The sequence below is a fragment of the Diabrotica virgifera genome, chromosome 9 (assembly GCF_917563875.1).
Source record: "Diabrotica virgifera virgifera chromosome 9, PGI_DIABVI_V3a".
Classification (NCBI taxonomy): Eukaryota; Metazoa; Arthropoda; class Insecta; order Coleoptera; family Chrysomelidae; genus Diabrotica; species Diabrotica virgifera.
The window spans coordinates 54,923,847-54,951,632 of record NC_065451.1 but is presented as its reverse complement, the minus strand read 5'-3'; the positions used below and the strand labels follow the sequence as shown (position 1 = coordinate 54,951,632).

The 27,786-nt window shown below is 32.3% G+C and overlaps 1 protein-coding gene across 1 annotated transcript in view; it reads left to right on the top strand.

Annotated features, from left to right (window-relative positions):
* Positions 1-27,786, top strand: part of LOC114330913 (ATP-binding cassette sub-family C member 4-like) — a 113,654-nt gene that overhangs the window by 37,446 nt on the left and 48,422 nt on the right. Inside the window, exons 5-6 of the mRNA XM_028280351.2 lie at positions 2,722-2,878; positions 24,133-25,031. Of these exons, the coding sequence (XP_028136152.2) occupies positions 2,722-2,878; positions 24,133-25,031 (1,056 nt within the window). The remainder of the gene's footprint in view (positions 1-2,721; positions 2,879-24,132; positions 25,032-27,786) is intronic.

Here is a 27,786-nt window from a genome sequence, read left to right as displayed (position 1 = left end):
AGACCGGTATAATATTCTTCAACTTATTATAATGGGTAAAATCGAAGGACGCAGAGGAATTGGTAGAAAGCAGGCCTCTTGGTTGAAGAATATCCGGGAGTGGACGGGAATAAAAAAAGCAGAACACCTATTTAGAATAGCTCGAGACAGTTTCGCCATGTTAATCACCAACATCAAGGTGAGTTGATAGGGCACGTTAAGAAGAAGAAGTAGTAGACTATATTAAAAATCGTTTGAAAATAAAAATAAATTTTGATGTCAAATTACTACAAAGCGTGAATATTGCTACGAAATTAACAAAAAAATGTAAAAATGTAATTATCTTTTAAACTACCTCATATAATATTACAAAACCGTATATTTTAAGAAAGAAAACAACGAGTAGAATCTAAAAATGTAAAAATATACAAGGTATTCTATTTTAAAAATATAAGTTTGTGTCACCCTGTCAAGAAGAACCTAACTTTTATTTAAATAACTTTTTTTCGTATCTCTTACGACAAATGAGTAACTAGACTTTGTCACACTAATGCCCCACCCTGTATAGAAAAACAGTTGTTTTTAGAACTCTTTAGCGACGTATTAGTATAATATAATATGTATGAATTACCATCGAAGATCGATATGATCAACCAAAAAGGAAGATGTATTTGGTGATTTTTCTAGTGACTTTCGTGTCAAACTATAGTACTTATTACAAATTCGTATACGGTAACAGCGACTGTGACCTCCATCTTCGAAGGTAGCTAGGCCGACACTGAGCAAGCACTCTAAATGAGCTAGCACTCGACCCCTATTCTCTATTTAAAATAAGGGGTGGGGGAAGTGGAAGGGAGGGTTTGACAAATGACAAATGTATGTACCGTAAAAATGTGTCCCCCTTAGATTAACAATCGACCTGTTTTTTCCCTAAAATCCAATAAATACTGCCAAATATCGAGGTGCACTGTTTTCTTTGGCCCACTCTGTATATTAAACCAGGAGTGGCAAATTTTCTGCACATTATTCTGGACTATTATTCCACATATCAGCAATATTTATCTTAAGAAAAGTTATTCGCGCCATCAAAACCTGTCTCTATACAAATAGTGCGCCATCTAGTGATTATTGAGTGTACATCATCTTCAACAGAGTGCACTGTTTAATATAAAAAGGCATGACAATGGGTGATATAATTCATTGGTGAGAAGAATTAACTCGTGTAAGCAGGAAGAACTTCACCCCGCCCCTAAGTGCTGCGCACCTTGTAGGAGTTTTGGTAACAAGGAATAGGTTTGGGGTTTAATTTCGTCATTCTGGTAACAAATGTAATACCTTACCTGCGTTAGTGACCACATTTCTACTCCATATGTTAGTACTGGTGTTATTATTGTTTTATAGACGGCCACTTTAATATTTCTGGTTAGTTTTAAGGCCATGCACAAATTTGTTAAGGGTAGTGCCATATGTGTTAATTTGGAACTTTCGCATTACCTTTTTTTGAGCGTGGTTAAACAAAAGAAGATAGCCCATCACCCTGTCCTAGTTCATTTTTGCAATGGAAGGGAAGGATCGTTCTGACCATGCTCCCTGCTCCTATGATTATAATTTCAGTTGGTTGGATAAAATGAAGCGGAATTTGGAATTCCACCATATCCAGGAGAAGTTTATATCTACTTACAGTCGTATGCGCCTTTAAAATCCACAAATACTAGGTCATTCGTAAAATAAGCTTCCTTATGCCACTAAGAAAGAGTGAGATGTGTTGGGAGAAATCTGGCAACACTGCCTTACACATCAACTCTCCCTCTATCTCATCCCACTATCTTCGCCTCGCTGCATTGCTCAGTGTCGGCCTAGCAACCTTCGAATATGGGGGTCACAGTCGCTGTTACCGTATACGAATTTGTAATAAGTACTATAGTTTGACAAGAAAGTCACTAGAAAAATCACCAAATACATCTTCTTTTTTGGTCAAACAGGTAAAAAAAATAGAAGAAGATTATTATGAATGAATTAATAAAGAAGATAGAATAAAATATTTATTTAAAAATAAAATAGCAAAGAAGCGACGTTTGTAACGTTACAAGGTTATTCAATTCTCTATTCAGTAATATAAACATTAACATAATTATTGATACAGGGTGTACAAGAAAAAATATTTTAATTAAATGAATTGCCACAAAATGTATGTAATTTATTTAATTCAAAATACATTCTACTGCTGTCTCCAAACAGAAAAAATGTTTTTGGATAAATAAACATTGCTTTTGCTTAATTTTAATGCTAAAGCTGCCACCCAGCTGCCTCTTTGTAGATTGAATATTGAGTTTAAGCGAAAAACAATATTTATTTGTCAAATAAACATTTTTCTCTGTGTTCTGTCAGTCGTAGACTGTATTTTGAGTTAAATAAATTGCATTTTTCTTTTTGTGTCAATTAATTTAATTCAAAATAATTCTTCTTGGACACCCTGTACAAATAATTATGTCAATCTTAATATTACTGAATAAATAATAGAATACCCTTTCAAATGAGGTAGCACACGACCCCTATTCACTATTTAAAAATAAGGGGTGGGGAAATGGAAGGGAGGTTGACAAATGACAGATGTATGTACCGTAAAAATGTGTCCCACTTAGATCAAATATCGACTGCCAAATATCGCCAAATACTGCCAAATATCGAGCTGGACTGTTTTCTTTGACCCACTATGTATAAATTTCTAATCTAAATTTTTAGTTTGGCTTGGCAAAAAGACATCAAAATTCAGGCTCCAAACTGCAAACAGAACTGATGAGAGAGTAAGACTGATGAATGAAATTATAACTGGAATACAAGTTATTAAGATGTATACTTGGGAATATCCCTTTACGAAACTGGTCGAATTTGTCAGAATGTAAGTATCTAGATTTTGAATACCTTTTACTAAATTTTAAGTAGCAATTGCACGAGAGCTCTAAAATTATCGATTTGTTTCCCGAGTGACATTTTGACAGTTTTAATTTCACGACCCGAAGGGGAGTGAAATTATGTCAAAGTGTCACGAGGGCAACAAGTCGATAATAATTTTAGAGATCGAGTCCCTAATAACACAAAACATTCCAGGAATGTTCCTAGAAGGTACACAAAGGACATTGAAAACATTCCTGGAATGTCCCCAAAAGCACACGAACGTCCCTGGAAAGTCCCAGGAAAGTGCTGTGTCAGCATTTTAAACATTCCTTGAATGTCTTGTTGGAACATTCCATGAATGTCTACGAATGTTCTTTGAACATTCACAGTATATTGTTTAGACTGAATGTCTTGTTGAAACATTCCATGAATGTTCTTAGGACATTCAAAGTATATTTTTTAGACATTCTCTAAAATATATCGTCAGTGATGTGACAATACCTCCTATATGTTTTTTCATGAGTTTTGCAGTCATCTCCTGTTTTCATACGTAAGTTTTGACTTGTTTTGTAGTAAATAGATAGTTGAATTTACTACAAAACAAATCAAAAAATATATGAAAACACGAGGTGGCCCAAACAAGTTTTTCATCTCCTACAAAATTCATGAAAAAGCAGATAGGAGGTATTGTCACATCACCGACGATATACCAGAAGTACAGTAGGAAAAATGAAAGAATACCCACGAACGAACATATAAAACACGCTGTATTTTCCTGTCACCGTGTCACACAAAAAACTGGTCAGCACAAGTACATGTAATAATTATTGTTACTTGCACTGGACAATTTTCTTTGTGACAGGGTGACAGGAAAATACAGCGTGTTTTATATGTTCATTCATGAGTATTCTTTCATTTTTCCGACTGTATATGTAGCCATACCAAATAATACATCCTTGATAAATATAAACATTTTTATTGCACAAGATCTTGTCATATATTCGTTTCCATAATCATCACTACGATGACGATTCATTGTATTGAATTGTTCATTAGAATTACAATCTGGTCATAACTCTGACCAATGAGCAATTTTAATTTAACCTAAATTACTACTGTTCCTTAAAATGAAGAGCTTACCCATAGCGCCTCTTATCTAATCTAACAGGCACACAAGCACTATGCTCTGCTTTTCTAACCGCACTATTCTAACATACACATGCACACAAGCATTATGCTCTGCTTTTCACTATCACTCAAACTAGTTCAAAAGGCTTTGTCCTCTTCAATCTTCTAGTTTGCCCAGTAGTATCCAGGAGCTGGATTTCCTCAATATTCTTGTAGGTACTTACGAAGTTGTTGCTTGTGACTTCCAACTTTAAAAACAAATCCAGCTGTAAAATATTTATGTGCCTGAAGGCTTTTGTATGCTTTCATCTATAATATCTATAATAGTAATTTGGTGGAATGCACTTTATGGTAAAATCCAATTCTGACTGAATTGTATATGGATCTAAATCCCCAATTATTTTCAGCTTCAATAAATATCTAAAACAATAAAAGAAATAATGTTATTGCTTGCAAAATTCATCAATACTGATAAATATCAGAGAAAAATGAACATTGATAAAAATTGTTTGCCCTACCTTTCTCCAAACATCTGGTGTCTCCAATAATAATTTCCTTAAATAATCACTTTGCAGTGTGGTAAAGTTTATAAAGTTCACAAAATACAGCAAACGAAATCCAAGTGAATCCAAAATATGACGCTAAACAGTGAAATGATGAAATGAAATGATATTACAAACATAACCTCTGTAACCTGTATGCCATGCCATGCCAACCAGAACCAGAAGTCACGTGGTTTGGATTGCCTAAATACATATACACGCGCAGCAAATTTGAAAATGAATGCAAATTGAATAGGAAATGGCCTCTCTTAAAATATAGGACATTGGTAGTATGTTCATAGAATGTCTTGTGGTAACATTCCACGAATAACTTAATCAGATATTCACCGAATGTTCCTTGAATGTCCAGTACATTCAAACATTAATAGAACTTTGATAGTACATTCCTGGAATGTTTTGTGTTGTTAGGGGTGTAATTCGCCGAGATTATTTCATCAGTGAAACTTTCTTTTTAAATCATTTTAACTAATATTTTATTGATATCTTCACCTGAATATTTGCTAAACCTCTTTCTTGGTATTCTATACACCTCTCACAGTACTTCGTAGTGCGATCACCCAAAATTTGCAGCCCTTCTCTGCTGTAAGCAAGGATTGTTGTAATATTCCCAGGAAAGGGCGTAATTTATGTAACATTTAATGAAAACAAAAGTCTAAACGGTGGGCGGCATTTGATGAAACATGCAAAGGGAATAGAAATTTGACAAGATGTTGTTATGTCATATAAGGGGATGTTACACAATGAAGGACATGTAGTATAGTATAGGTGATCCAAAAGATGGCATAACCCAGACATCCAAAGTGAAAGTTATCCTTCAACACCAAATTGTTCTATATGGTCCACATAATGTCCAGAAAAAAGTCACACCATTTTGAGCGTCGGGTTTGGGGGGGAGAGGGGGAGAAATCTGTAAATTCGTAGTTTTTTAAGTTTTTCGCCAATATTTCTAAAACTATGCGGTTTAGCATGAACAACCCTCTATACAAAATTGTTCTACATTAAATTTGAAATAAAAAAGGCCCTATGCATAATCTTTCTAAAATGAATGGTTTCAAAGTTACGGAGGTAGTATAGTATAACTGGTCCAAAAAAAGGCATAACCAAAACATCCAAAGTAAAAGTTTTCCTCCAACACCAAAATGTTCTATATGGTCCACATATTGTTCAGTAAAAAGTTACACCATTTTGAGCGTCCGGTTTGGGAGGGAGATGGGAGAGAAGCCGGTAAATTAGTAGTTTTTTTACGTTTTTCGTCAATATTTTTAAAACTATGCTTTAGCGTAAACAATGTTATATACAAAAATGTTCTACATGAAATTTAAAACAAAATATGTTCTATATATAATTGTTATAAAATCAACGGTATGACAGCCCTGGCATTAAGGCTATCTGCTCCCGGTGAGGGTGGTTATCCCTTATCCGAGGGGTGGAATAATTGATACACTTTTACTTGTTGAGTTGTTTTATTTACACTCGCATGAGCATAAGCTGGTAGCACCGCACCCAAAGAACGTCTCGTGTAGAAAGAGACACTATCTTTAATGTGGAAATATTACGTCTGATCACAAAATAGAATGACGAATGTCTAATATAATAATAAGAATTCTCTTGTTATAGTTTTGCTGTTTATATATTTAGAAATGCCTATTCAGCATCGACCATGAAAAGTGTTTATAATTGACTCTGCAATTATTAGTGAATCGTGATCTAGGATAACAATATTTATATAATCGAATGAAGGTTGTAATATTGTTATGATGACATAAATAACTGAAAGTAATTATCGTAGATAATTACAGGGTGTTTTTAAGATATATCTACTGAGTACAGATGAATTCTTGTACACCTTCCCTTTTTAGGAATTTTCCGACTACGGGGAGGGAAATTTGCAAGTCGTGCTACCAACCCATACTGTGTTGTAATCAATACAAAAAATTTATTTTATATACAAACTTCCTAAGCCTACGCAAATACATAAATAATATAAAATGTTCGTTTAACAACATTGTTTCGTAACACTTGTCACTCACTGTGTTTTCGGATTGTAAGCATATAATCTATTCTTATGTATTTCCTTGATTTTATTGTTTTCTATTCTGATTTTACAATTAACGTTATTTACTTCTGTTATCGTGAAAGGACCTACATAAAGACTATCAAACTTACCATTCTCTTCCCTTTTTACAAGGACTAGGTCTCCTATTTTAAAGTGTTGTGGTGTTGCTTTGAGCTTATTCTTTTCTTGCCGCTCTTTTTTTGTGTTTTAATAAGAAGGTTCTGGCTCTCTCGTGTGCGCTTTGTAGTTTGTATCGTAACTCATTGTAGTAGGCATCTATATTGTAACATGGTTGAATCTCATGTGTAAGGTCTTCCGGTAGGTTAACCTTCCTGCCATATAACAGTTCGAACGGTGTGAATGGACCTATTGTATCTATGTATACTATGTCCCATGGTTTGGAAGATGTGTCCGATATCACGAACTCTTCGACATGTGTTCTTTTCGGTTTGTTAATTTGACATTTGTGGCATTGTTTTACGTATTTTCTTACGTCTTTTTCCAAATTTTTCCATCGGAATCTTGCCTTTAGCTTCTTAATTAGTCTGTTATTCCCTACGTGTCCTCCGAACATCGGGTGATTATGGTATTCTCCTATTAATCTGTGTTTTTCTTTGTCATCTTTTATTGTTTCTGGTACTTCACATATGTATATTTCTATATTCTTCAATTTTTTATTTCCTTCTTTAATAAATTCATCAATTGTGCACATTTTAAAAATAATATCATTTACGTATATTTTTACTTTACGTACTGCATTCTCTACCGCCAGCTTATCAAGCTGTACCAACGCTTGGTTTAAATCGAAACGATTCAATCCTGTGGCTATGCTTTTGCTGCATTTTATTTTGTTTTTGGCCCTAATGCTCAGTCTTGGTGAGATTAGTTCTGCTCCAAAGGACAAAATTGGTAGTCTATGCGCCTCTAAATTATTTAGTACCTTCCTTACTGTCTGTTTGGTGGCTTCTGGCTGTAATGCGAGTTCACTTTCAGCTTTTGTTTGTCTTGCTTCTTTCTCCTTTTCTTTTGCTTGAGCTCTTGTTATGGCTAGTATACGGGCGTTGTCTATGTATAGGTTTTTTAGTTGATGCAATGTTATTCTTGAAAGGCTGTCTGCGTAGTTACTTTTCCCTGTTATATACTCTATTTCGAAGTCATATTCTTCTAGGTCTAATCTGATCCTCGTGAGTTTTGAGGTTGGTTCTTTCATTGCAAATAGGTGTGTCAAAGGTTTATGGTCTGTTTTTACTTTGAATGTTGGTGCTCCATATAGATAACATTTAAAATAATTAATTCCCCAATGAATCGCTAGTAATTCCTTAACGATTATAGGTTTATTACATTCTCCTTTACTAAAACTTCTTGATGCATATGCTATAGGTAGGTCAACTCCGTTATAATCTTGACTTAGGATTGCTGAACAACTCTCATTGGATGCGTCTGTTGTTAAGATAAACTGTTTGTTGAAATCAGGATATTTTAAAATTGGTGGTTTCGTCAGAGATGCTTTAAGCTTTTTGAATGCTTCTTCACACTCCTCGGTCCACGAAAATTCTACTCCTTTCCTCGATAATTTGTTGAGTGGTCTGCATATTTCCGCAAAATTTTTAATAAAACGTCTGTAATAGTTGCAAAATGCTACAAATCTCTTTGTTTCTTCCGCTCTCTTAGGTGTCGGATATTGTTCAATTGCTGTATACTTCGCTTTGTCTGGTGATACTCCCTCTTGAGAAAGATCATGTCCTAAATATGTTACTTCCCTTCTAAAGAATTGACATTTTCCTGGGTTAAGTTTCAAATTGAATTTTCGACATGTCTCGAATGTCTTTTTCAGGTTGTCTAAGTGATGTTTTTCGGATATTCCAATTACTACGATATCGTCCATGTAAAGAAATGCTTTGTCTGGTGTTAATCCTGAAAATGCTATTGACATCATTCTTGAAAAGCTATTTGGGCTTACATTTAATCCAAAAGGTAATCTGGTAAATTGAAATGCTCCATTTTCTGTGCTGAACGATGTGTATTTTCTCGATGATTTTTCTAATGGTATCTGGTGAAAGCCTGACATTAAGTCTATAACTGAAAACCATTTTGCTCTTCCTAGTTGATCTAATATCGAATCTATTCTTGGTAATGGAAATTTGTCTGTAACTATCTTCTTGTTCAGTTGTCTAAAATCTATGCATAATCTCCATGCTTTTCCTCCATCTATAGCTTTTTTCGGTACCAGTACTACTGGGCTGTTGTACTCGGATGTAGATGGTTCTATGATTCCTTGGTCTCTTAGGTTTTGTACTTGTCGATTTAATTCCTCTGTTTGCGCATGAGGTGTCCTATAATTCTTGATATATACCGGAGTTTGGTCTTTAACTCTTAGTTTTTGTTCGTAGAAATTGTTACAGGTTAACATATCATGCTTAGGGCGAATATGTCTGAATATTCCTCGCATAACGATACTAAGTTGTCTCGTATGTATTCTGGTATGTCTAATTTCAGTGATTCTCGTAATTCTTTTTTTCTGTCCTTGCTGTCGTTGACTAGCCTATATATATTGAATAGTTTAATATCCAACGTCCTGATTGTGCTTGCGTCTACATTTACTGTTTCGTACGTTGTGTTCAAAATTTTGATGTATGGATTATTACTTGAAATAATTGCTCTTGCTATGAATATTCCTGGTTGTATTTCTTGCTGTTCCACTATCCTGTCTTTCTTTAACGTTTGAAAAATTTTTACGATTCTGTAAATTTCACATCTAGGCGGTATTATTATGGTGTCATTGTCTATATTATCCAGAATTTTCGTACTAATGTAACAATCGTTGTCCTCTTTAATGTGCATTTTAAGGTTTGCGTAATCTAGTATACATTGAAAGTTAGAAATAAAGTCTCTCCCAATGATTCCGTCTGTTGGAATTGGAAAGTTAGGTTCTACCAATTGAAAGATGTGTTCGAATCGAGTTCCTTTTACTTCGAGTGTTGTCTCAACTTCTCCCATTGTTTGCAACTCTCCTTTAGTGACTCCTTTTATTTTCGCCTTTGTGTTTGGTTTCACCTGTTCCTTCATAAAATCTTGTGAACATTTTAGTATTGAAATGTCAGCTCCTGTGTCTATGATAAAAGTGCTTGTGTTTTCAAGAATTCCTGTTTTCATTCGTACAAAGTTCGTTAGGTTTGGGTTGAAGTTGTAAATGTTATATTTTATTTCTGCCTGTGTGCTTCCAACTTCTTGTTCATTCAAAACCCCAACTGCTGGTTTTCTTGCTCTTCTTGACTGTCCTCTATTTCTAGTAACCTTACGTTCCTGTTACGTCCGCCTCTCTGGTTTCCTCTGTATGTTTGATTGTTAAATTGTCTGTATCCTCTGTTCGAATAATTTCGTTGATTGTCCGTCGCTTCTCCTTCGTTCCGTTGTCCGAAGTTATTTCTTCTTCCTCTGTCATATTTGTTATGGTATCCTCTTCTGTATTGCTGCTGTCCTCTCCTATTCTCGTAGTTTGTCCTATAATTTAAGACTCTTCCTTGTGCATTTTCTTCAGTCGTATCGATCGACAAAAATTTAGATACTACTTCCTGCGGTGATGTAAAGTTACCTACTTCCAGTATTAGCTTAGCTTTCTCTGCATTAGCGTTTCGTTTCATTGTTGTTACTACTGCTTCCGTCGTATATTTCTTTGCTAAGTCAAGTGGCATTCCTTCCGCTATGTATGCTACTTTTAATTGTTCTGCTAACTCTTCCACTTCAGATGCGTACACTGCTGCATCTCTATGCCCTTGCCTTTTTTTGGCTAATTTGGCTATTAAATTCTTCGGATTATCACCTTTTAATTCTTTCTTTAGTGCTTCAGCTATCCGTGGAATCGTATCTTCTGTGGTTATTAGGTTCCTAGCCTTATTGGTGAGTCGCGTTTTTATTAGCGTTACAGCTGTGTCTTCATGACCTTCTGCCAATTTTCCAAGTAGTTCTAATGCGTCTAAAAATGGTTGTAATTTCCCTGCGCTTCCATCGAACTCGTTGGGCAATATCTTGCTTGCGATATTCAAAAATTCATTGATTGTCAAAGCCATGTTTAATATTGTTATATCTTGTTTTATGTCACCTTTTTCCTCTTTTATTTCGTCGTTAATTATTTCTTCTTCTCCTTCCTCGTCGCTTTTTCCTTCTTCTATTTCCTCATCGCTTTGTTCCTCTTCAACTTCCTTGTCGATTGGTTGATGTATTGAACTTGGAACCACTGTTCTCACATTTACTGCTTGAAATGATCGTATAACTTTGTCTCTGATTTTTCCAAAATATTTGTTGCACGATTCCCTTTGTTTGTCCGAAAGTGCTTCCCAGTTTTTCCTAGTCAATTTGCGTGAACTTGTTATAAGCTTTAATTAGCTGTGTCGTCACTTCTTCCTTTATGTCCTTAGATTTCGGAACTTTTTCTTTAAGACTCTTCTGCTTTGCCTGTCTATTTCTTGTGCAATTTCCTCAACTATTTTGACAAAATCTTCCCAAGTAACTTTGTTGCTACTCATTTATACATAATTTTTTTTCTTTTTTCCAGCTTCTGCACTTCTTAGCGAAAATATAAATTCGATAGTCTTACGGTGTATATAGATATGTAGTATATAGATATATAGTAAAAAAATATGGAGATAAAATAATACGTCAATATATGGTAAAAATATGTAAAAATTGCAGTGGTAATAAAAAATTCAAAAATAAATAACGTTATATTAACCCTTGTAAATAAGTAGTTAGAATAATAATTTAAATGTATTATGCATATAGCGTATATTTGTTATATATCGTATATTTATTTTGATAGGTATATTTACGATAGCAAATATTAAAATCATAAAAAATTGCAAAAATGTACTAAAAATCAGTAGTCAAATAATAAATGAATAAAAGTCAGCAAGGATAAAGTATACGTTGATAAATATGTAAAAAATCATATAAAATTGTATCATTGCGTCCTATAATAACTTAATATGAGGGTAAAAAAAAATCTTTGTATATTGATAAATATTGGTAATAGAATAGAATAATTAAGTAAAAATAGGTAAACTTGAAACATATATTAATGTAATTAAGGTAGCACATAATGTTTATACTTTATACTTTATATTAATCAGGAAATACCATAAAAATAGCTAATATGCACTTACCACTTTTACACGTCTTTGTTCGTATCACAAGTCCTCGCTGCACGTTCCATAGCATTGTCCATTTTCTATTGTCCCACGATGTTCCATCTCCATACTATTCCCTTTTCAGCTCCGCGTCGGCCTGATATCTCCATCCATTTTACATACCACACTGTTGTCTAAGGTGGTCTAGGTGCCTGAACATTGACGTGTTTTCCCATTTCTCGTTCTAGACTGCTAGTTCTGAGTTCTCGCCTGGTCTTGGATCGCCATATGACAGCCCTGGCATTAAGGCTATCTGCTCCCGGTGAGGGTGGTTATCCCTTATCCGAGGGGTGGAATAATTGATACACTTTTACTTGTTGAGTTGTTTTATTTACACTCGCATGAGCATAAGCTGGTAGCACCGCACCCAAAGAACGTCTCGTGTAGAAAGAGACACTATCTTTAATGTGGAAATATTACGTCTGATCACAAAATAGAATGACGAATGTCTAATATAATAATAAGAATTCTCTTGTTATAGTTTTGCTGTTTATATATTTAGAAATGCCTATTCAGCATCGACCATGAAAAGTGTTTATAATTGACTCTGCAATTATTAGTGAATCGTGATCTAGGATAACAATATTTATATAATCGAATGAAGGTTGTAATATTGTTATGATGACATAAATAACTGAAAGTAATTATCGTAGATAATTACAGGGTGTTTTTAAGATATATCTACTGAGTACAGATGAATTCTTGTACAACGGTTCCAGAGTTACAGAGGGTGAAAGTCGAAGTTTTCGATACTTTTTATATTTTTTGGGCAATATTTATGATATCTTCTTCTTCTTCTTGTGCCACTCCTATCGGAGATTGGAAATCATCAAGGCTACCCTGACTTTATTTACAGCTGACCTAAAAAGTTCATTAGTGGTGCAGCCAAACCACTCTCTCAAATTCCGCATCCACGACATTCTTCACGGCCTGGATTCCGATTTATGATATAGCTATACCAAAAACGCAGACATCCAAAGTGAAAGTTATCCTTCAACACCAAATTGTTCTATATGGTCCACATAATGTTCAGAAAAAAGTCACACCATTTTGAGCGTCGGGTTTGGGGGGGAGTGGGGAGAGAAATCCGTAAATATAAAAAGTATCGAAAACCTCCACTTTTCACCCTCCGTAACTCTGGAACCGTTGATTTTATAACAATTATGTATAGAAACTTTTTTGTTTTAAATTTTATGTAGAATATTTTTCTATAGAACATTCCTTACGCTAAAGCATAGTTTTAGAAATATTGACGAAAAACTTAAAAAACTACTAATTTACCGACTTCTCCCCCATCTCCCCCCCAAACCGGGCGCTCAAAATGGTGTAACTTTTTACTGAACAATATGTGGACTATATAGAACAATTTGGTGTTGAAGGAAAACTTTTACTTTGGATGTCTGGGTTAGGCCTTTTTTTGGACCAATTATACTATGCTACCTCCGTAACTTTGGAACCGTTCATTTTAGAAGGGTTATGCATAGGGCCTTTTTTATTTCACATTTAATGTAGAACAATTTTGTATAGAAGGTTGTTCATGCTAAACCTCTTAGTTTTAGAAATATTGACGGAAAACCTAAAAACTACGAATTTGCAGATTTGTCCCCCTCTACCCCCCAAACCCGACGCTCAAAATGGTGTGACTTTTTTCTGAACATTATGTGGACCATATAGAACAATTTGGTGTTGGAGGATAACTTTCACTTTGGATGTCTGGGTTTGGGTCTAACTAGACCATACTAATGCCATCGGTAAGCTCAAGTCTCAGAGATCTAAGGGCTGTGGATCCTTAAGGGATGTTATAGTATACTCTTAGTAGCCTAGAAATGAAAAAGAAATAGAAAAATCAAATAGGGACTTGCATACATTTTTAAATTCGAAAAAAATGTTATAAATCACAGCAGAACATAATTTAAAACATGTATCAAAGATAAAAAAGTTTTGCTTGTCTTTCGTTTGGCCCCTAAAGACGATTAAAAATTCAAATTAAAACAGGTGGTCCAAAACGCGTCGTGACGTCACTTGGTTTTACGTTTACATTTTTCCAATAAAGTAAACAGAATTTTAAATTAGACGTTATAAACGTCAGTAAAAAATACATTTATGTGACGTTACAAGTGTTTTTGATCGTTTGAACTATTCATAGAAAATTTGTAGTTTTACAAAATGGTTTTATTTTCAATAGTAAACCTTCGTTCCTTTCCTTCAAAAACAGTATAAAACACCAATTTTAACAAACTGGTATATATTATTACAATGACATACGATAAATGTCATTAGAATATAAATATTTTTGACTTATTCCACGACGATGAGCTGGCCAAATACCCAAGTAGGTGGAGGCCAATAAACTAAAGAAGGAGTAGAAGAATATACATAAATATAAGGTTGTGTCTACGTATACGCTAACGTGTACGCAAATAAAAAAGTTAGAGTGTCAGTGATTTCTTATTTTTTATTTGTTTAGTGTTTGTTTTTAAATTAACTATGGAGTGTGGACAATTATTTAGTTCTTTTAATGAGTTTAAGAACATTTTAAAACAGTACGAAAAAGATAAGAGACTATAAATTAATATATATTTTCTTAGTTATAAATGAAATAGTATTACCGGCCAAGATTAAAATAAAAGGAAGACCTAAAGCTTTCACAATAATAATTAACTTGTTCTGAAGCTATTATTTTTGTGGAATTTTTGTAATCAACTATTCTAAATGGGAACCAAGCCACAATTTAACTAAAAAATTGATTTTATTAACGTTTCGACGTCTAAACCGGATGTCGTTGTCAAAATACAAAATATTATTAAATTAAACAAAAATGTTGTTGCATAGTAAAAAATTTTTTCTAATAATTTATTTAATCTGACTAATTTTTGTATTTCGACAATGACATCCGATTTGGATGTCGAAACGTTAATAAAATAATTTTTTTAGTTAAATTGTGGCTTATTTTGTATTTAGAATAGTTGATTATAATAATTCACTTACGTATAAAAATTATTTTAACAATATTTTGTACCTACATGTCATGTCAACTAAATACATATAATTATTTTGCTAACCTAAATATATACTTTTATATATATATATATATATATATATATATATATATATATATATATATATATATATATATATATATATATATATATACATTGATTTATTACAATTAAGTTTGAAACATCTGAATAGTTCTGCTTCCCTTCCCTTAACAAATATTTTTCTATTAAACAAACACTAAACATATCAAAATAGCATGTACCAAAATATATAGTTACTGGGCAAGCTAAATAATGATGTCACTGGCTTGATGAAGTTTAATTCGCGTCTACCTAACTTTTTTATTTTCGTACACGTTAGCGTGTACCTAGACACAGCGAAATATAACCATAATCAAAACTAATGCAAAACTATGTGACGTCACGGGCCGTTTGAACTATTTTATACCGCAGAAGACTTTAAATATGTATTTCTAAGTTATTACGAGTTTTTGAAGCGTGAAATTTTGGAAATCTCATTTTTAAACAAAACTGAACATTATTATCTAATAAAAAAATGTGCAAGTTCCCTATTAAAGATGTCAAATAAAAAAATAAAATATTGGGCGCTACTGCTTACCTCAAAGGAACCAAAAATTTTACAAAATAGAAATATTAAAAGAAAGATAGATAGCTAAAAAAAAACATAGTCAAATAAAAAATATATAAAATACTTTAAATTTACAGCAAATATGGCGTGACTTCCCTTGTCTACTCAATCAGGGCTGCTTTATCCATTAGGCAATATAGGCAGATGCCTAGGGCGGCAACTTATGAGAGGGCGGCAAAAATACTGTACAAAAAATATTTGTATATAAAAATTAAAATCGAATAACATTTAAGTACACCGTACATCCATCAATGGAATATAAGTGGGCATTAATTTCTAGAAAACAAATTGCATTTTCTTAACACTATTCATTCAAAAAGGTCTTCTTCTTCTCGTTGTCCTTATGCCCTATAAGAGCGTCGGACCTCAAAAAGGTCATAAGTCGTAAATTTTAGGCTGTATTGGGCCGTCGGCAGCACCGCAAATGCGGCGGGCGCACTGTTCTATAATTTTTTTTTTTAAACTGAATCCTTTTGGATCATTCGTGGTTGAAAATTTGCCATTTTCATTGAAAAATGTCACCTTTTTGGACGATTTTTTGCGACTACCTTAAAAATTATGCCTCTAACGAAAAAAACTATATAAAACATTTTTGTAGCTTATGAAAAATCAAAGAGATTCGATCCTTCATAAGTCTTCTAGTGATAACATAAAAAGAGATATGGTAGGTGAAAAGAAACTTTTTTTGTCTATGCTCAAATGGGTGTGTTCAACTTAATAACAGAGAAATGGTCGATGTTAAGGGTATAATGATATCAATATCTTTTATAAGTACTGCCTGAAAAGACCTTTAAAACGACCGCACTGTTAAATTTCGATTACATTCAAACTAAGCGAGATGTGGTGCAACAAAAAAGGATGACTAATTTATTTTAAGATAAAATGCGAAGTATGTATATTTTAACACCTCATCCACCAGATCTAAATGCATCGTTTTGCTTCTACAATACCTTTTACTATAGTGTTATTTCTGTGTTCAACAAGTTAGACGGGTTTAAAATGCATGGTTTTTGAAAAAAAAAATAAGATCAAATATAGAGAGCATTTTTAATTTTTTTTTAATTTCCCTTTTCTCCATGTAACTCGAAAATGATAATGAGATACAGTAATGAAAGAAAAATAACATTGTTATCTAAAAAGAAAACCTACATTTTTGTAAGGTATTTTTTACGTATCTCATCACTTTCGAATTACATGGAGAAAAAGGAAGATTTTTAAGAAAATTTAAAAATGCGCTTTATAATTTGATCTTATTCTTTTCAAAAACCATTCATTTTAAACCCGTCCAACTTTTTGAATATAGAAATAACACTATAGTAGAAGGTATTCTAGAAGAAAAACGATGCATTTAAATTCTGGTGGATGAGGGGTTAAATATACTTCTCATTTTTCCTTAAAATACATTAGTCATAAGTTTTTTTTGCACCATATCTCGCTTAGTTTGAATGTAACCGACATTTAACAATTCTCGTTTTAAAGGTCTTTTCAAGCACTACAAAAGGTATTCGTAGCATTATACCCCTAAAATCGACAATTTCTGTTATTTTAAGTTGAATACACCAATTTGAGCATGCACCAAAAAAAATCTTTTTTCACCTACCATTTCTTTTTTTTATTAAAACTATAAGATTTATGAAAAATGAATTTCTCTGATTTTTCATAAACCACAAAAATGTTTTATACAGTTTTTTTTCGTTAGATGCACAATTTTTATGGTATTCCCAAAAAAACAGTCTCCGAAAAGTGTCATTTTTCAATGAAAATGGCAAATTTTTAATCACGAATAACTCAAAAAGTATTGAGTTTTCAAAAAAATTTATAAATGAATGCTTAGAATTAGGTTCTCTGGCCACTTCCGGTGTTAGTTTGATAAAAAAATTTCACCCCCGAGAACGGGTGGGAACCACCCCTAAGTTAAAAGCGTCATAGGATATAGCGTAGACTTTGTTTCTTGAGCTATTCCCTGCCTACAGTGAAAATATCAAGTAAATTGATGCAGTAGGATGGAATTTGGAGCCAAATACCCTCACTGACTGCACTAATAGATACCTACATCATTCATACAGGAATGCATCACTTAAAGGTTCATTTGGATACCACAAATAAAATCACCAATCACCAATAATTTACATATCTAAATTATTAAAGAAGAGTGGATTGAAAGATATTTTCCATAATTTTGATATTGCTTTGCGCATTTATTTGTACCTCCCAGTTGCCAACAGACGTGTCCGCTGAAAGGTCATTTTCGAAAAGTCAAGAATTTAAAATAGTCATGAAAATAATTTCCGATCAACTCCCTGAAAAGAGAAGAGAACAAGTGGTAATAAACCGATTAAAAATTGGGCATACAACATTAACCCATTAGTACTTAATAACCAAAGAGCTACCACCACAATGCTCATCCTGTAGATGCCTGATAACAGCCCAGCACATTCTTACAGCATGTCCACTTTACTCGTATGAACGAAGCATCAACAACACTTCTGAAGAACCAAGTCGGCTGAAGAATATATTAAATTATAATTTATTCAGTACAATTAATTATCTTATGGAAATACATTTATTTCATAAAATGTAATAATTATATTGTAATTGTTCAACATCCGCTAATAACCTTCCATGGTTAATGCGACTTTATGTAAATAAAAAAAAAATCCGATCACGTATGACGCAAGAACGTCTTAACAATTTGTCAATTTTGTCCATTGAAAGTGACGTAACAAAGGCGATAAATTGTGACAACATTATAGATGATTTATCCAAAGAAAAATCAAGAAAGAAATCTGATGTGATCAAACTGGAATGACAATTTTTATGTATTCTTATTTAAATAAAAAATCTGCTTGCAATTTTTTTTTTTCGCAAAAATGGTACATGCTCTAAGGGCGGCTACTAGAGAATTGCCTAGGGCGTCAATTGACCTAAACGCGGCCCTGTACTTAATATATACTCAGCAAATTTCTTATTGTTCTTACGATTCAAGAGAGAAGGAAAAGAGAAATAATAAGATTGTATTTAGCAAATTCAACATTATTTATTAAAACAAAAACGAATTAATGAATCTGTGACCTCACGGTGTTACAGATAGAGATCGAGATTACCAAACAAAAAAATGAAAGAGAAGTTTTACATAACAAAAAATATAATACCTTGTACAATCATTGTCCTGTTCTTTTCGGTGGTGGTTAAGTCCAAGACGCGATTTCACTTCACTGAAGTCACATAATTGATACAAAAAAAAGTACATCAGGTTATCCATAGTTCATTAAAAAAACTCCATAGTTCATTAGAAAAACTCTTATAGAAAAATTGAGCATTGTTAAAATATGTTAAAACTTGCTCGAACAAAAATATTTAAAAAAACTGATGTCTAGTTCATTAACGTAAACAAAAAATACTAGCAAACTCTAGGCTTTACTGGGGTGTTGAACTATTGACATCAAAAGAAAACTTCTTAACTTCTACTTGCTTGTAAAGGACGATGGTACCAAAAGTGGTACAAAAATATCGCGTTCGCTTGAAAATAGCGAAAACGCGGTGGTCTGTAGATTGTTTAAGCCGTCTTGGCACAAAACACTGACTAAACACAAAAACTTCTGCAATAAAATTGAAAAAAAAACTTAACTGGGACTACACTACTAATTTTTGCCGGTAACCGCATATCGCAGCCCGAGGCAACCGGCAAGATCTTTACTTGTCGATAGCTCTTTCTCTTGAACTAAACTCGATGATAGCCCTACTGGAACTAACTTACTCGATCCCCTCAAACTTCAATCTCTCTAAAAATCAACGTACTCTCAAAACCAGAAGTCTACACTCCCACTAACAACTCAATAACCAATTACAGATTCAAAACACTCAATAAATTTAATCTTTGCCAATAAGAAGTTGCTTGACATACTTTTAGCCACACCCTCTGAACTCACAAATCTTCTTCCCGACGAATTCAAATTACAAAACGACGTCAGACAAAGCTTCGCGTTTCCCACAGAACTTCCAAATTAACAAATTCAACACGTGTGCGCTCTGAGCTGTTATCGCCAAACACTTATGAGATAGCATAAACATAAACATTTTCCACAGTCTGAAAGTCGGCCGCGGTAGTTATCCGAGTCTAATGGGTACTATCTATCAACAAAACTTCAGACTTCAGTCTGGAAAAACCATTAAAATTCCTTGATACCTCGCCGAATAATAATAAATAAGGGGTGGTCATTGACTTTCGGACCGTTATATTTAGTCAAGGAAATGAAACTGAAAAAATGGCAAAACCTCGCAATTTTTTCGTCCAGCATCGATTTGTACAAAAATTTGGGATTAGGCACATTTCACCCTCTAGTTCATTTTCTATATTGAGCCGTTGTATGCTTTTGGTTTTTAAGGGAGAAAACTACCCCTAAAAAAACTACTTGTAAAAAACGTTAATATTGTCAACATTTGGTTCTTACTAGTTACATAATGATTGTTTTATGCTTTAAGATATACTATCATAATATTTCAACCCTTAAATCCACCCTTGTTAGAGCTATATTTAAAAAATTACTTATCCTAAACGAATAATTTCGGCTTGCACCGATTTACATAAAAATTTGGGATTAGGATCATTGCACCCTATACTTCATATTCTATAACATGCTCAAGGGCGTCGATTATTTTTAGGGGTGTAAACTACCCTTTATTGTCAAAAATTATATAAAAATATTGTAAACTTTAATATGGGTAAAATTTGGTTTTGATTGGCTAAAAATAATGATTGTTTTATGCTTTAGGATATAATATCATAATATTTAAACCCTTAAAAATCACCCTTAAGAACATTACAATTTTTAAAAGTAGATAATTTAATAGATCTGTACAGAAAAAAAGTGGAATTAAAGAATTACAAAAACATTTATTTACACAAAAATACGAATTTACAAATATATGTAGAAGTACAAATACAAATAGTTTTTAAGTCATCTTCCAGTATACGAACCAATTATGTGGTATTATACATGCATTGAAAATGTTCCATAAGCGGACTATTCGAATATTTCGAAAAAGAATTCGTTTTATAAACATAGCTCCTTCATTTTTGGCGATAAAATTTTTTTTCAAAAACGATTTTGTAGGATTTTTAAAGAGATATAAAATGTGTAAATGAAATTCTGTTAGATCCCTTAGTTTTTAATTGGGGTGGGTTTAAAGGGCTCGAATAAGGGGGTGTTTGCTCGTAAATAGAGGTTTTAAACAGCTATATCTCGATAACTATTCACTGTAATGAAAATCTATGCACAGTATAATTTTAACTATAGAAATACCTACAATTTAGTAGTCTATCATTTTTTTCGTGTCTCCAGTATTTTCGAGATATTTTGAAGTAAAATATGAAAAATACGAAATTGCAAAAAATCAATTTATCTTTAAACTCCAATTTTTCTAAAATTAGGCCTTTTAAATAGGTCAACCTTTTTGAGTGTATTGACAATACAAATATACAAGGAATCACAGAAAGGTGAAGGCCAATTTTTAATTAGGAGGGTAGGTAGGGGTTATTTTCACTGACTTTTTCGTAGACAAAAGCAGGTACCGACCTTTTTTTGATCATTAGTCGCTCTATTTTCATGCTAGAAATTTTTTATTATCATTCTTTAAAGGGTTTAATTGTATAATTGAAAAAAGATAATTTAAGTGTTCCTCGAAAAATGCAAAGTTTTCCCGTTATTTGGCTTTGAATATTTCAAATTATGTATTTGACGAGAAAAACTAACTTTTAACATGCCGTATCTCGGTTTGTATTGGTCTTAAAGATATTATAGAAAAAGAATTTAGTTTGTTTTACTAAAATATAAAATTTTGTTATCTGCAGTTTTTTTGATTAAATGCGTATTTTTCGAGGTATTCTCAAAAAACCCTCTAAAAAAGTCGATTTTTTCGACGAAAAACTGTTACTTTCAAGCGCGAATGGCTCGAAAAATATTAGTTTTACGAAAAATGTAAAAAACATTTTTTGCTTAGAATTAATTTTTACATCGATTTACATGGTTAAAATGTAATAAAAAATTCCCACCCCCGAGATGGGGTGGCAGCCACCCCCAAGGTTTTAGCGTACAGCAGCATGATATAGAAAATGATCCTTGGACTATTCCCTACTATACCTTCTGTGAAAATTTTAAGTAAATCCATGCTGGACGAAAAATTTGCGAGCCAAAATGCTTCATTTCCTCGACTATATTGTACGATCTGCTATCTGAGATTATTCACTAGTGTTCCGTTAATAATTGATACGCCTTATTGTTGTCTGCTAGTACCTCTTTAAACATTTCTTCTGATCACATACTAAAAAGTAGAGGGGATAGTACACATCGTTGTCGTACTCCTCTTCTTATTCGAATCTCTTTAGATTTTTGTTGGTCTACTCTAGTCGAATTGGTTTTCTGAAGATAACATTAAAAAGTTAAATTAACACAATTAGGGGAGTGCATTTAGATTTTCACTTCGGAAAAAATCAAACAAGATAAAACTTTTTGTAATTTCATTAAGAAATGTTTATTAAACAACATATCAAAAAGTTCTACTCGAGAAGTGGATGCTTCATTTTTTATTAAACAAATAAACAGCGAAGTTAGTTGTTTTTTTAAATAACTCCGAAAATATAATTTTTAGAAAAAAACTGACATGACCATTAAAAAATTCAGAAAATTTTACAAAAAAAACCTTATATAAAGATTTTTCTAAAATTAAATATCTAGCTTCTGTAATTTTTTATTTATAACGCTAAAGTCACCCTTCTCACACACATTGGCGCACTGTAAACTAGCGTTGGAAGAAGTGCACGGTTGAGTTTTTTTAATGTAATTCTTTAACTAATTGATCAAAAGAAATTTTACAAATTGAACATGAAAGAAGATGAAATAAGCTATCTTATGGTTGTAATAAAAATAAATAAAATGTATGGACATAAGTACGGTGTGGGCGGAAATTGAGCCTTACATGAATTTTGTTTAAAAATGATTTAAAAATGTGTAACTAATACAATTTTACTTATAAAACTCTCAAATTTGCACAACTTAACTCTCAATCATCTTAATAAACGATGGTTTATTCAAAAAAAATCTTAAAAATTTAATTCAAATAATACGATGTCTCAAAAATTGTAATTTTTGAAAACTTCGTAGTTTTACAGAATTCCCACCATTTTAAGACGGTATTACTCAAGTTTGAATAAATCTAATACAATTTTTTTGCTATTTTTTTAAAGCTTGGGATGTAATCTTTAAAGCTTGGGATGTAATCTTTAAAAAACATTGAATTATTTTAGTTTAAAAATGAAATAAACAATTTATTTTTGAGAAAACTAAGAAAGATAACAAAAATGTGATACAAAAACCGAAAATTACCAGCTGAAAAAATGTATATACAGAGTGATCAAAACTTTTTTCTGTAAAACTTACCTAAAATACATTTAATAATAAGCTTCAACAATAATAAATGTCCAAAAAAAGCTTTTTTTAGCTCTTATACAGTATGTCTGCGTAACTTGGAACCTATTGATAACTTTTTTAATATCAGTTTTACGAAAAAAAATTATTCCTTATAAAATACTCTGCATCGTATATAACATAAGATGCAACCATCAAATATCAAATTTTGTTGATTTTGTACGAGGTATGTCAAAAAATATGAATTTCACTCAAGAGTAAAGTACCTTTATATTTCACAATATCGAAAAATTTGATAAAGAAAAGTTGTTTGAAATTTAAAACTATGTTTCAGTATGTAATTATATCCTTCTAATCGAAAATTTGTTTTTTTAATATTCTTTCTATTACATTTTAATTTTTAATATTATTGTGAAAATTATTTGTTTATCTTTTTCTTAAGAATGAAATTCCATATTTGTTTGATTGGATTCTACTTATTTTTCATTTAAATATCGGCCATTTTGGATCCGCCATTTTGAAATTTAAATTTTTAATCTTTAATTCAGATTCAACAACCTGTTAAAAATAAAGACACTAAATGTTTTAGAAAAATGTTCTTTTTTATGTTCTTTTTAGAAAATCCGCATTTTGGATCCGCCGTTTTATAGTTTATAATGTTAATATTTAAGTTAGGTTTATCAAAGCACTCAAAAATAAATATATGTAGAAATAAATACATTTTGTAAAGAAATTATGATTTTACAACTATTTTTTAAGTTATCCGCCATTTTGGATCTGCCATTTTATAATTTAAATTATCAAAATTTGATTCAGGTTCAGCAACCTCTCAAAAATATCCACATATATGCAAACAAACACGTTTTATAAAAAAAATTCGGATTTTACAACTACTTTTTAAGGATTTTTAGGAAAAAATCCGCTATTTTGAATCCGCCATTTTGAATTTGCAAATTGTAATGTCAGATTCGGGTTCAGCATAATCAAAACTAAAATAAAAACATTTTTTATCAAAATAAAATGTTTTCACCCATATTCTTAACATTATTTCTACAAAAAAATTGTTATTGTTTAAACAATTAATAAACAATTAGCGGCGAAATTTGTGAGTAGAACTTTTTACTTTAACATATTTATAAACTAACAAAAAAAGTTTTAGAAAAATATAACCTTGTTTGATTTTTTCGGAAACATTGTATCTTTTCGTTCTAATTGCACTCCCCTAAATGAAACTGACTTAAAGCATCATTTTTCAGGAAAGAAATGAAGTACATTCGATTTACCTCAATCATCCGAGCAATACTTATGTCCTGCGCTTTGCTGTTGAACAGATGCGCAGTGGGTATATGCATCCTTGTCTATGTGTTAACGGGTAATACCCTAACTGCCACTTATGCCTACGCAATTACATCATATTACAGACTCTTGTATACTGTGACCAATTATTTCCCTAGCGCAGTATCTCTATCAGCCGAATTGTATGTTTCCATCAAGAGAATACAAACCTTTTTGTTATACGACGAAGTAAGTGCTGAGATTGCTCCACCTACAGAAACCTTTTCGGCAAGCAAAGGCAGCAAGTTATGGCTTACCGGAGCTAGCAAGTCGTCCCTTAATACAGGAAGCAAGCTTACTTTGAGTGGTGAGCCAAGACTTCGAGGTCCTGACGCAAGTATAAGCATTCGAAACGCTTCAGCCAAATGGCTTAAATCATTAAATGAAAACAATTTGGATAACATAAATTTCGATGTCATAGCTGGTAATGTAGTAGCTGTAATAGGTACAGTAGGAAGCGGGAAGACTACCTTACTTCATGTAATAATGAAAGAATTGGAGCTGCAAAGTGGATCTGTAAACGTCAGAGGAATAGTATCTTACGCCTCTCAAGAACCTTGGCTCTTTGGAGGCAGCATTAGACAGAACATCCTTTTCGGCCAAAAATTCGACCAAAGAAAGTACGATGATGTAGTTAGAGCTTGCGCATTGAAACGGGATTTTAATCTTCTTCCTCACGGAGATAGAACTTTAGCAGGGGAACGTGGAGTCACTTTAAGTGGAGGACAAAGGGCTAGAATCAACTTGGCAAGAGCTGTTTACAAAGATGCTGATATCTACTTACTAGATGATCCTTTATCTGCTGTAGATACTCATGTTGGTAAGTAACAAATTATTTATGTATTTACTTAAGTTGCCGGTTCCCATTTAGTGCAGTCATTGAAGCTTTTTAGCTCAGAAATTTTTTACTATGAACCGATTTACATGAAATTTTGGAATTAGGCTTATCCTACCCTTAACTTCAAAAGTGATATTGACCCGAACTTCGTTGTCACCCTGGGGGTGGTTGCCACCCCTTTTCGGTAGTGGAATTTTTTTTTCAAAATAACCTCAGATATCGATAGAAGACCTAATTTTGAGCAAAAAATGTTGTATAAAGTTTTTTCAAAAACCCAATACTTTTCAAGTTATTGGCAATTGAAAATTTGGAATTTTCTCACGATTTTTTTGCAAAACAGTTTTTTGCAAATATCTCCAAAAATATGCATTTTAACGATAATATTATACTGAACAAAATTGTAGCAGGTAAAAAAACGAACAAATTGGTTTTTTAAAGAGTGTTCTAAGTGCAATATTAAGCGAGATATTGAAGATCAAAGTCGTTTTTTATTTTGTGTGAAAAATCGATGTATTCAATAAAGTGAGCACTGTTAAAAGTCTTTTGTACGTAAAATGAGTGAGATGTAATGAAAAAAAGAGGAACATCTAATGGTTTTTTTTAATCAATGGATTTCATAAGTGCCATTTCCACCAAAATTAAAATTAATTGTATTCCGTCTAGAATCAACTTTTTTAATATAAAGAGTTTGATGGATTTTAGCAGCTTCGCTGCTTTGGAACACATATTTTTTGAAAAAAATCACGATTTTAAGAAAAAAAAAACTTTCGAATTTAAAAAAGACGACCTTTTTTTCATAATACCTCAGAAATAATGAAAGATACGTAAAAAAGTGTAATAATAAAAAAATAAGTTTTTTTTTTGAAAATTTTAGTTTGTTTGTTTTTTCGATCACACAAAAGTTGACGAAGATATGATTGATTAAAAAGCGCGTGGTAGCGCAACCACAGTCTCTCTCGAGCCCTTTGACCCTTCACCATTGCAAAATAAAAGGTTTTTTACTACATATTATAATGAAAAAAGTTGTAGCTCTTTTAATTACCTTCAAAATGGTTTTTTATAAGTTGTGATAGCTTCAAAATTGAAGTAGTTATGGCCCAAAAACTAATCGTTTTTTTTTTCTACTTAGTAAACTAAACATTTTTAAATGTATAAATAATCCTACATATTCAATGTTTTAATTTAGGGGTAGTTTTAAGGGTTAAAGAACTTGAGCATATGATTTTTCAGCATAGCTTTTTCGAGAACGTGGAACGATATTTGAATCCTTTTTAGTTTATCAAAAGAAATTTTTTATACAAATTTCGAGGGGTTGCTTTTAAGGGTTGAAAGTGGTTAACAATTAAATAATTAAGATAGAGAACGTAAAATATTATTTACTCTATATATATTTAATTCTTCTTGTCAAACCAAATTAATTTTTTGTAAATTTTTTCTATTTAGGGGTTGTTTTTAAGGGTTGAAAGGAGGTTAACAATCTGATAATTAAGATAGAGAAAGTAAAATATAATTTACTCTATATTTAAATCTTTTTATGTCATACTAAATTAATTTTTTGTAAATTTTTTCGATTTAGGGTTTGTTTGCAAGGGTTGTACGGTTTTCAAGGGAATGAAAATGAGTTTAACATGAGGTTATTGTGTTAGAAAACACTTCACAATGTCACTCTTTATTATTAAACAAGTTTTCTGGCGATAAAATGGCTCAATGTCAATTTTTCCATTAAGGGGTTGTTTTCACCCCTTAAAAATAAAAAACGGAGTTCGGGTCAATATCACTTTTGAAGTTAAAGGTAAGATAAGCCTAATTCCAAAATCCTATGTAAATCGGTTCATAGTAAAAAAATTCGAAGGTAAAAACCTATTTTACGCTTCAATGACTGCACTAATTCGGTTTACTTAGTATATACCTAGTTAGTTGTTTTCGCTGTTACAAAATTTCTCTTGGTTTTTATTCCTTTTAGTGATTTAGCCCGACAAGGCTTTATCAATATGAAAAGATTAGTTTGTATTTTATAACAGTAGCTAGTAGCATTAATATCAGTCATAGATGTCGTTTTCTTCATTTTTGCCAATACGACTATATGTGTAACGGAGGTCTAGACGCTCAACATAACGCTGATGAACAAGTTAGAAGCCTTCGAACTCTGGCTTTATAAAAGGATCTTGAAAATACCTTGGACAGCCCACACCACCAACGAAAATGTTCTGAGGAGAATAGGTGTAGATAGATCATTACAGTTGGAAAAGTTAGCATTCTAGGACACATAATGAGGAACGAAAAGTATTGCCTCACGCAACTGATTATCCAGGGAAAGATTGAAGGAAAACAGGGTCCCAGTACGTTGCAGATTTCATGGCTTAAAAATATCAGAGACCCACCATAAATAATTATCTCATAAGATCCACCAAATTTCATTTGCATATCATAACCGGTTTTAGAGCAATAAATAAATCGTCAGTTTGTAAGAAATTTCAACATCCCCTATCTCGAAAACGAAGCATTTGCAGCATACATTTATAAAGCAAACTGCCATTATTTTTTCATGCAGAATTAGACCTTAAAGTTTGCCATACATATTTAAAAACACCCTGTATTGACGAAAAACAAGGCTAGTTGTTAAAGTACCTAACTTTTTTATTATCCAACACAAGCAAATGAATAAAAAACATAATGTTAAGAAAACATAAGGCTATAGTTGGGTTTTAATTGTAGTGTTTTTTTATAAATACTAGAA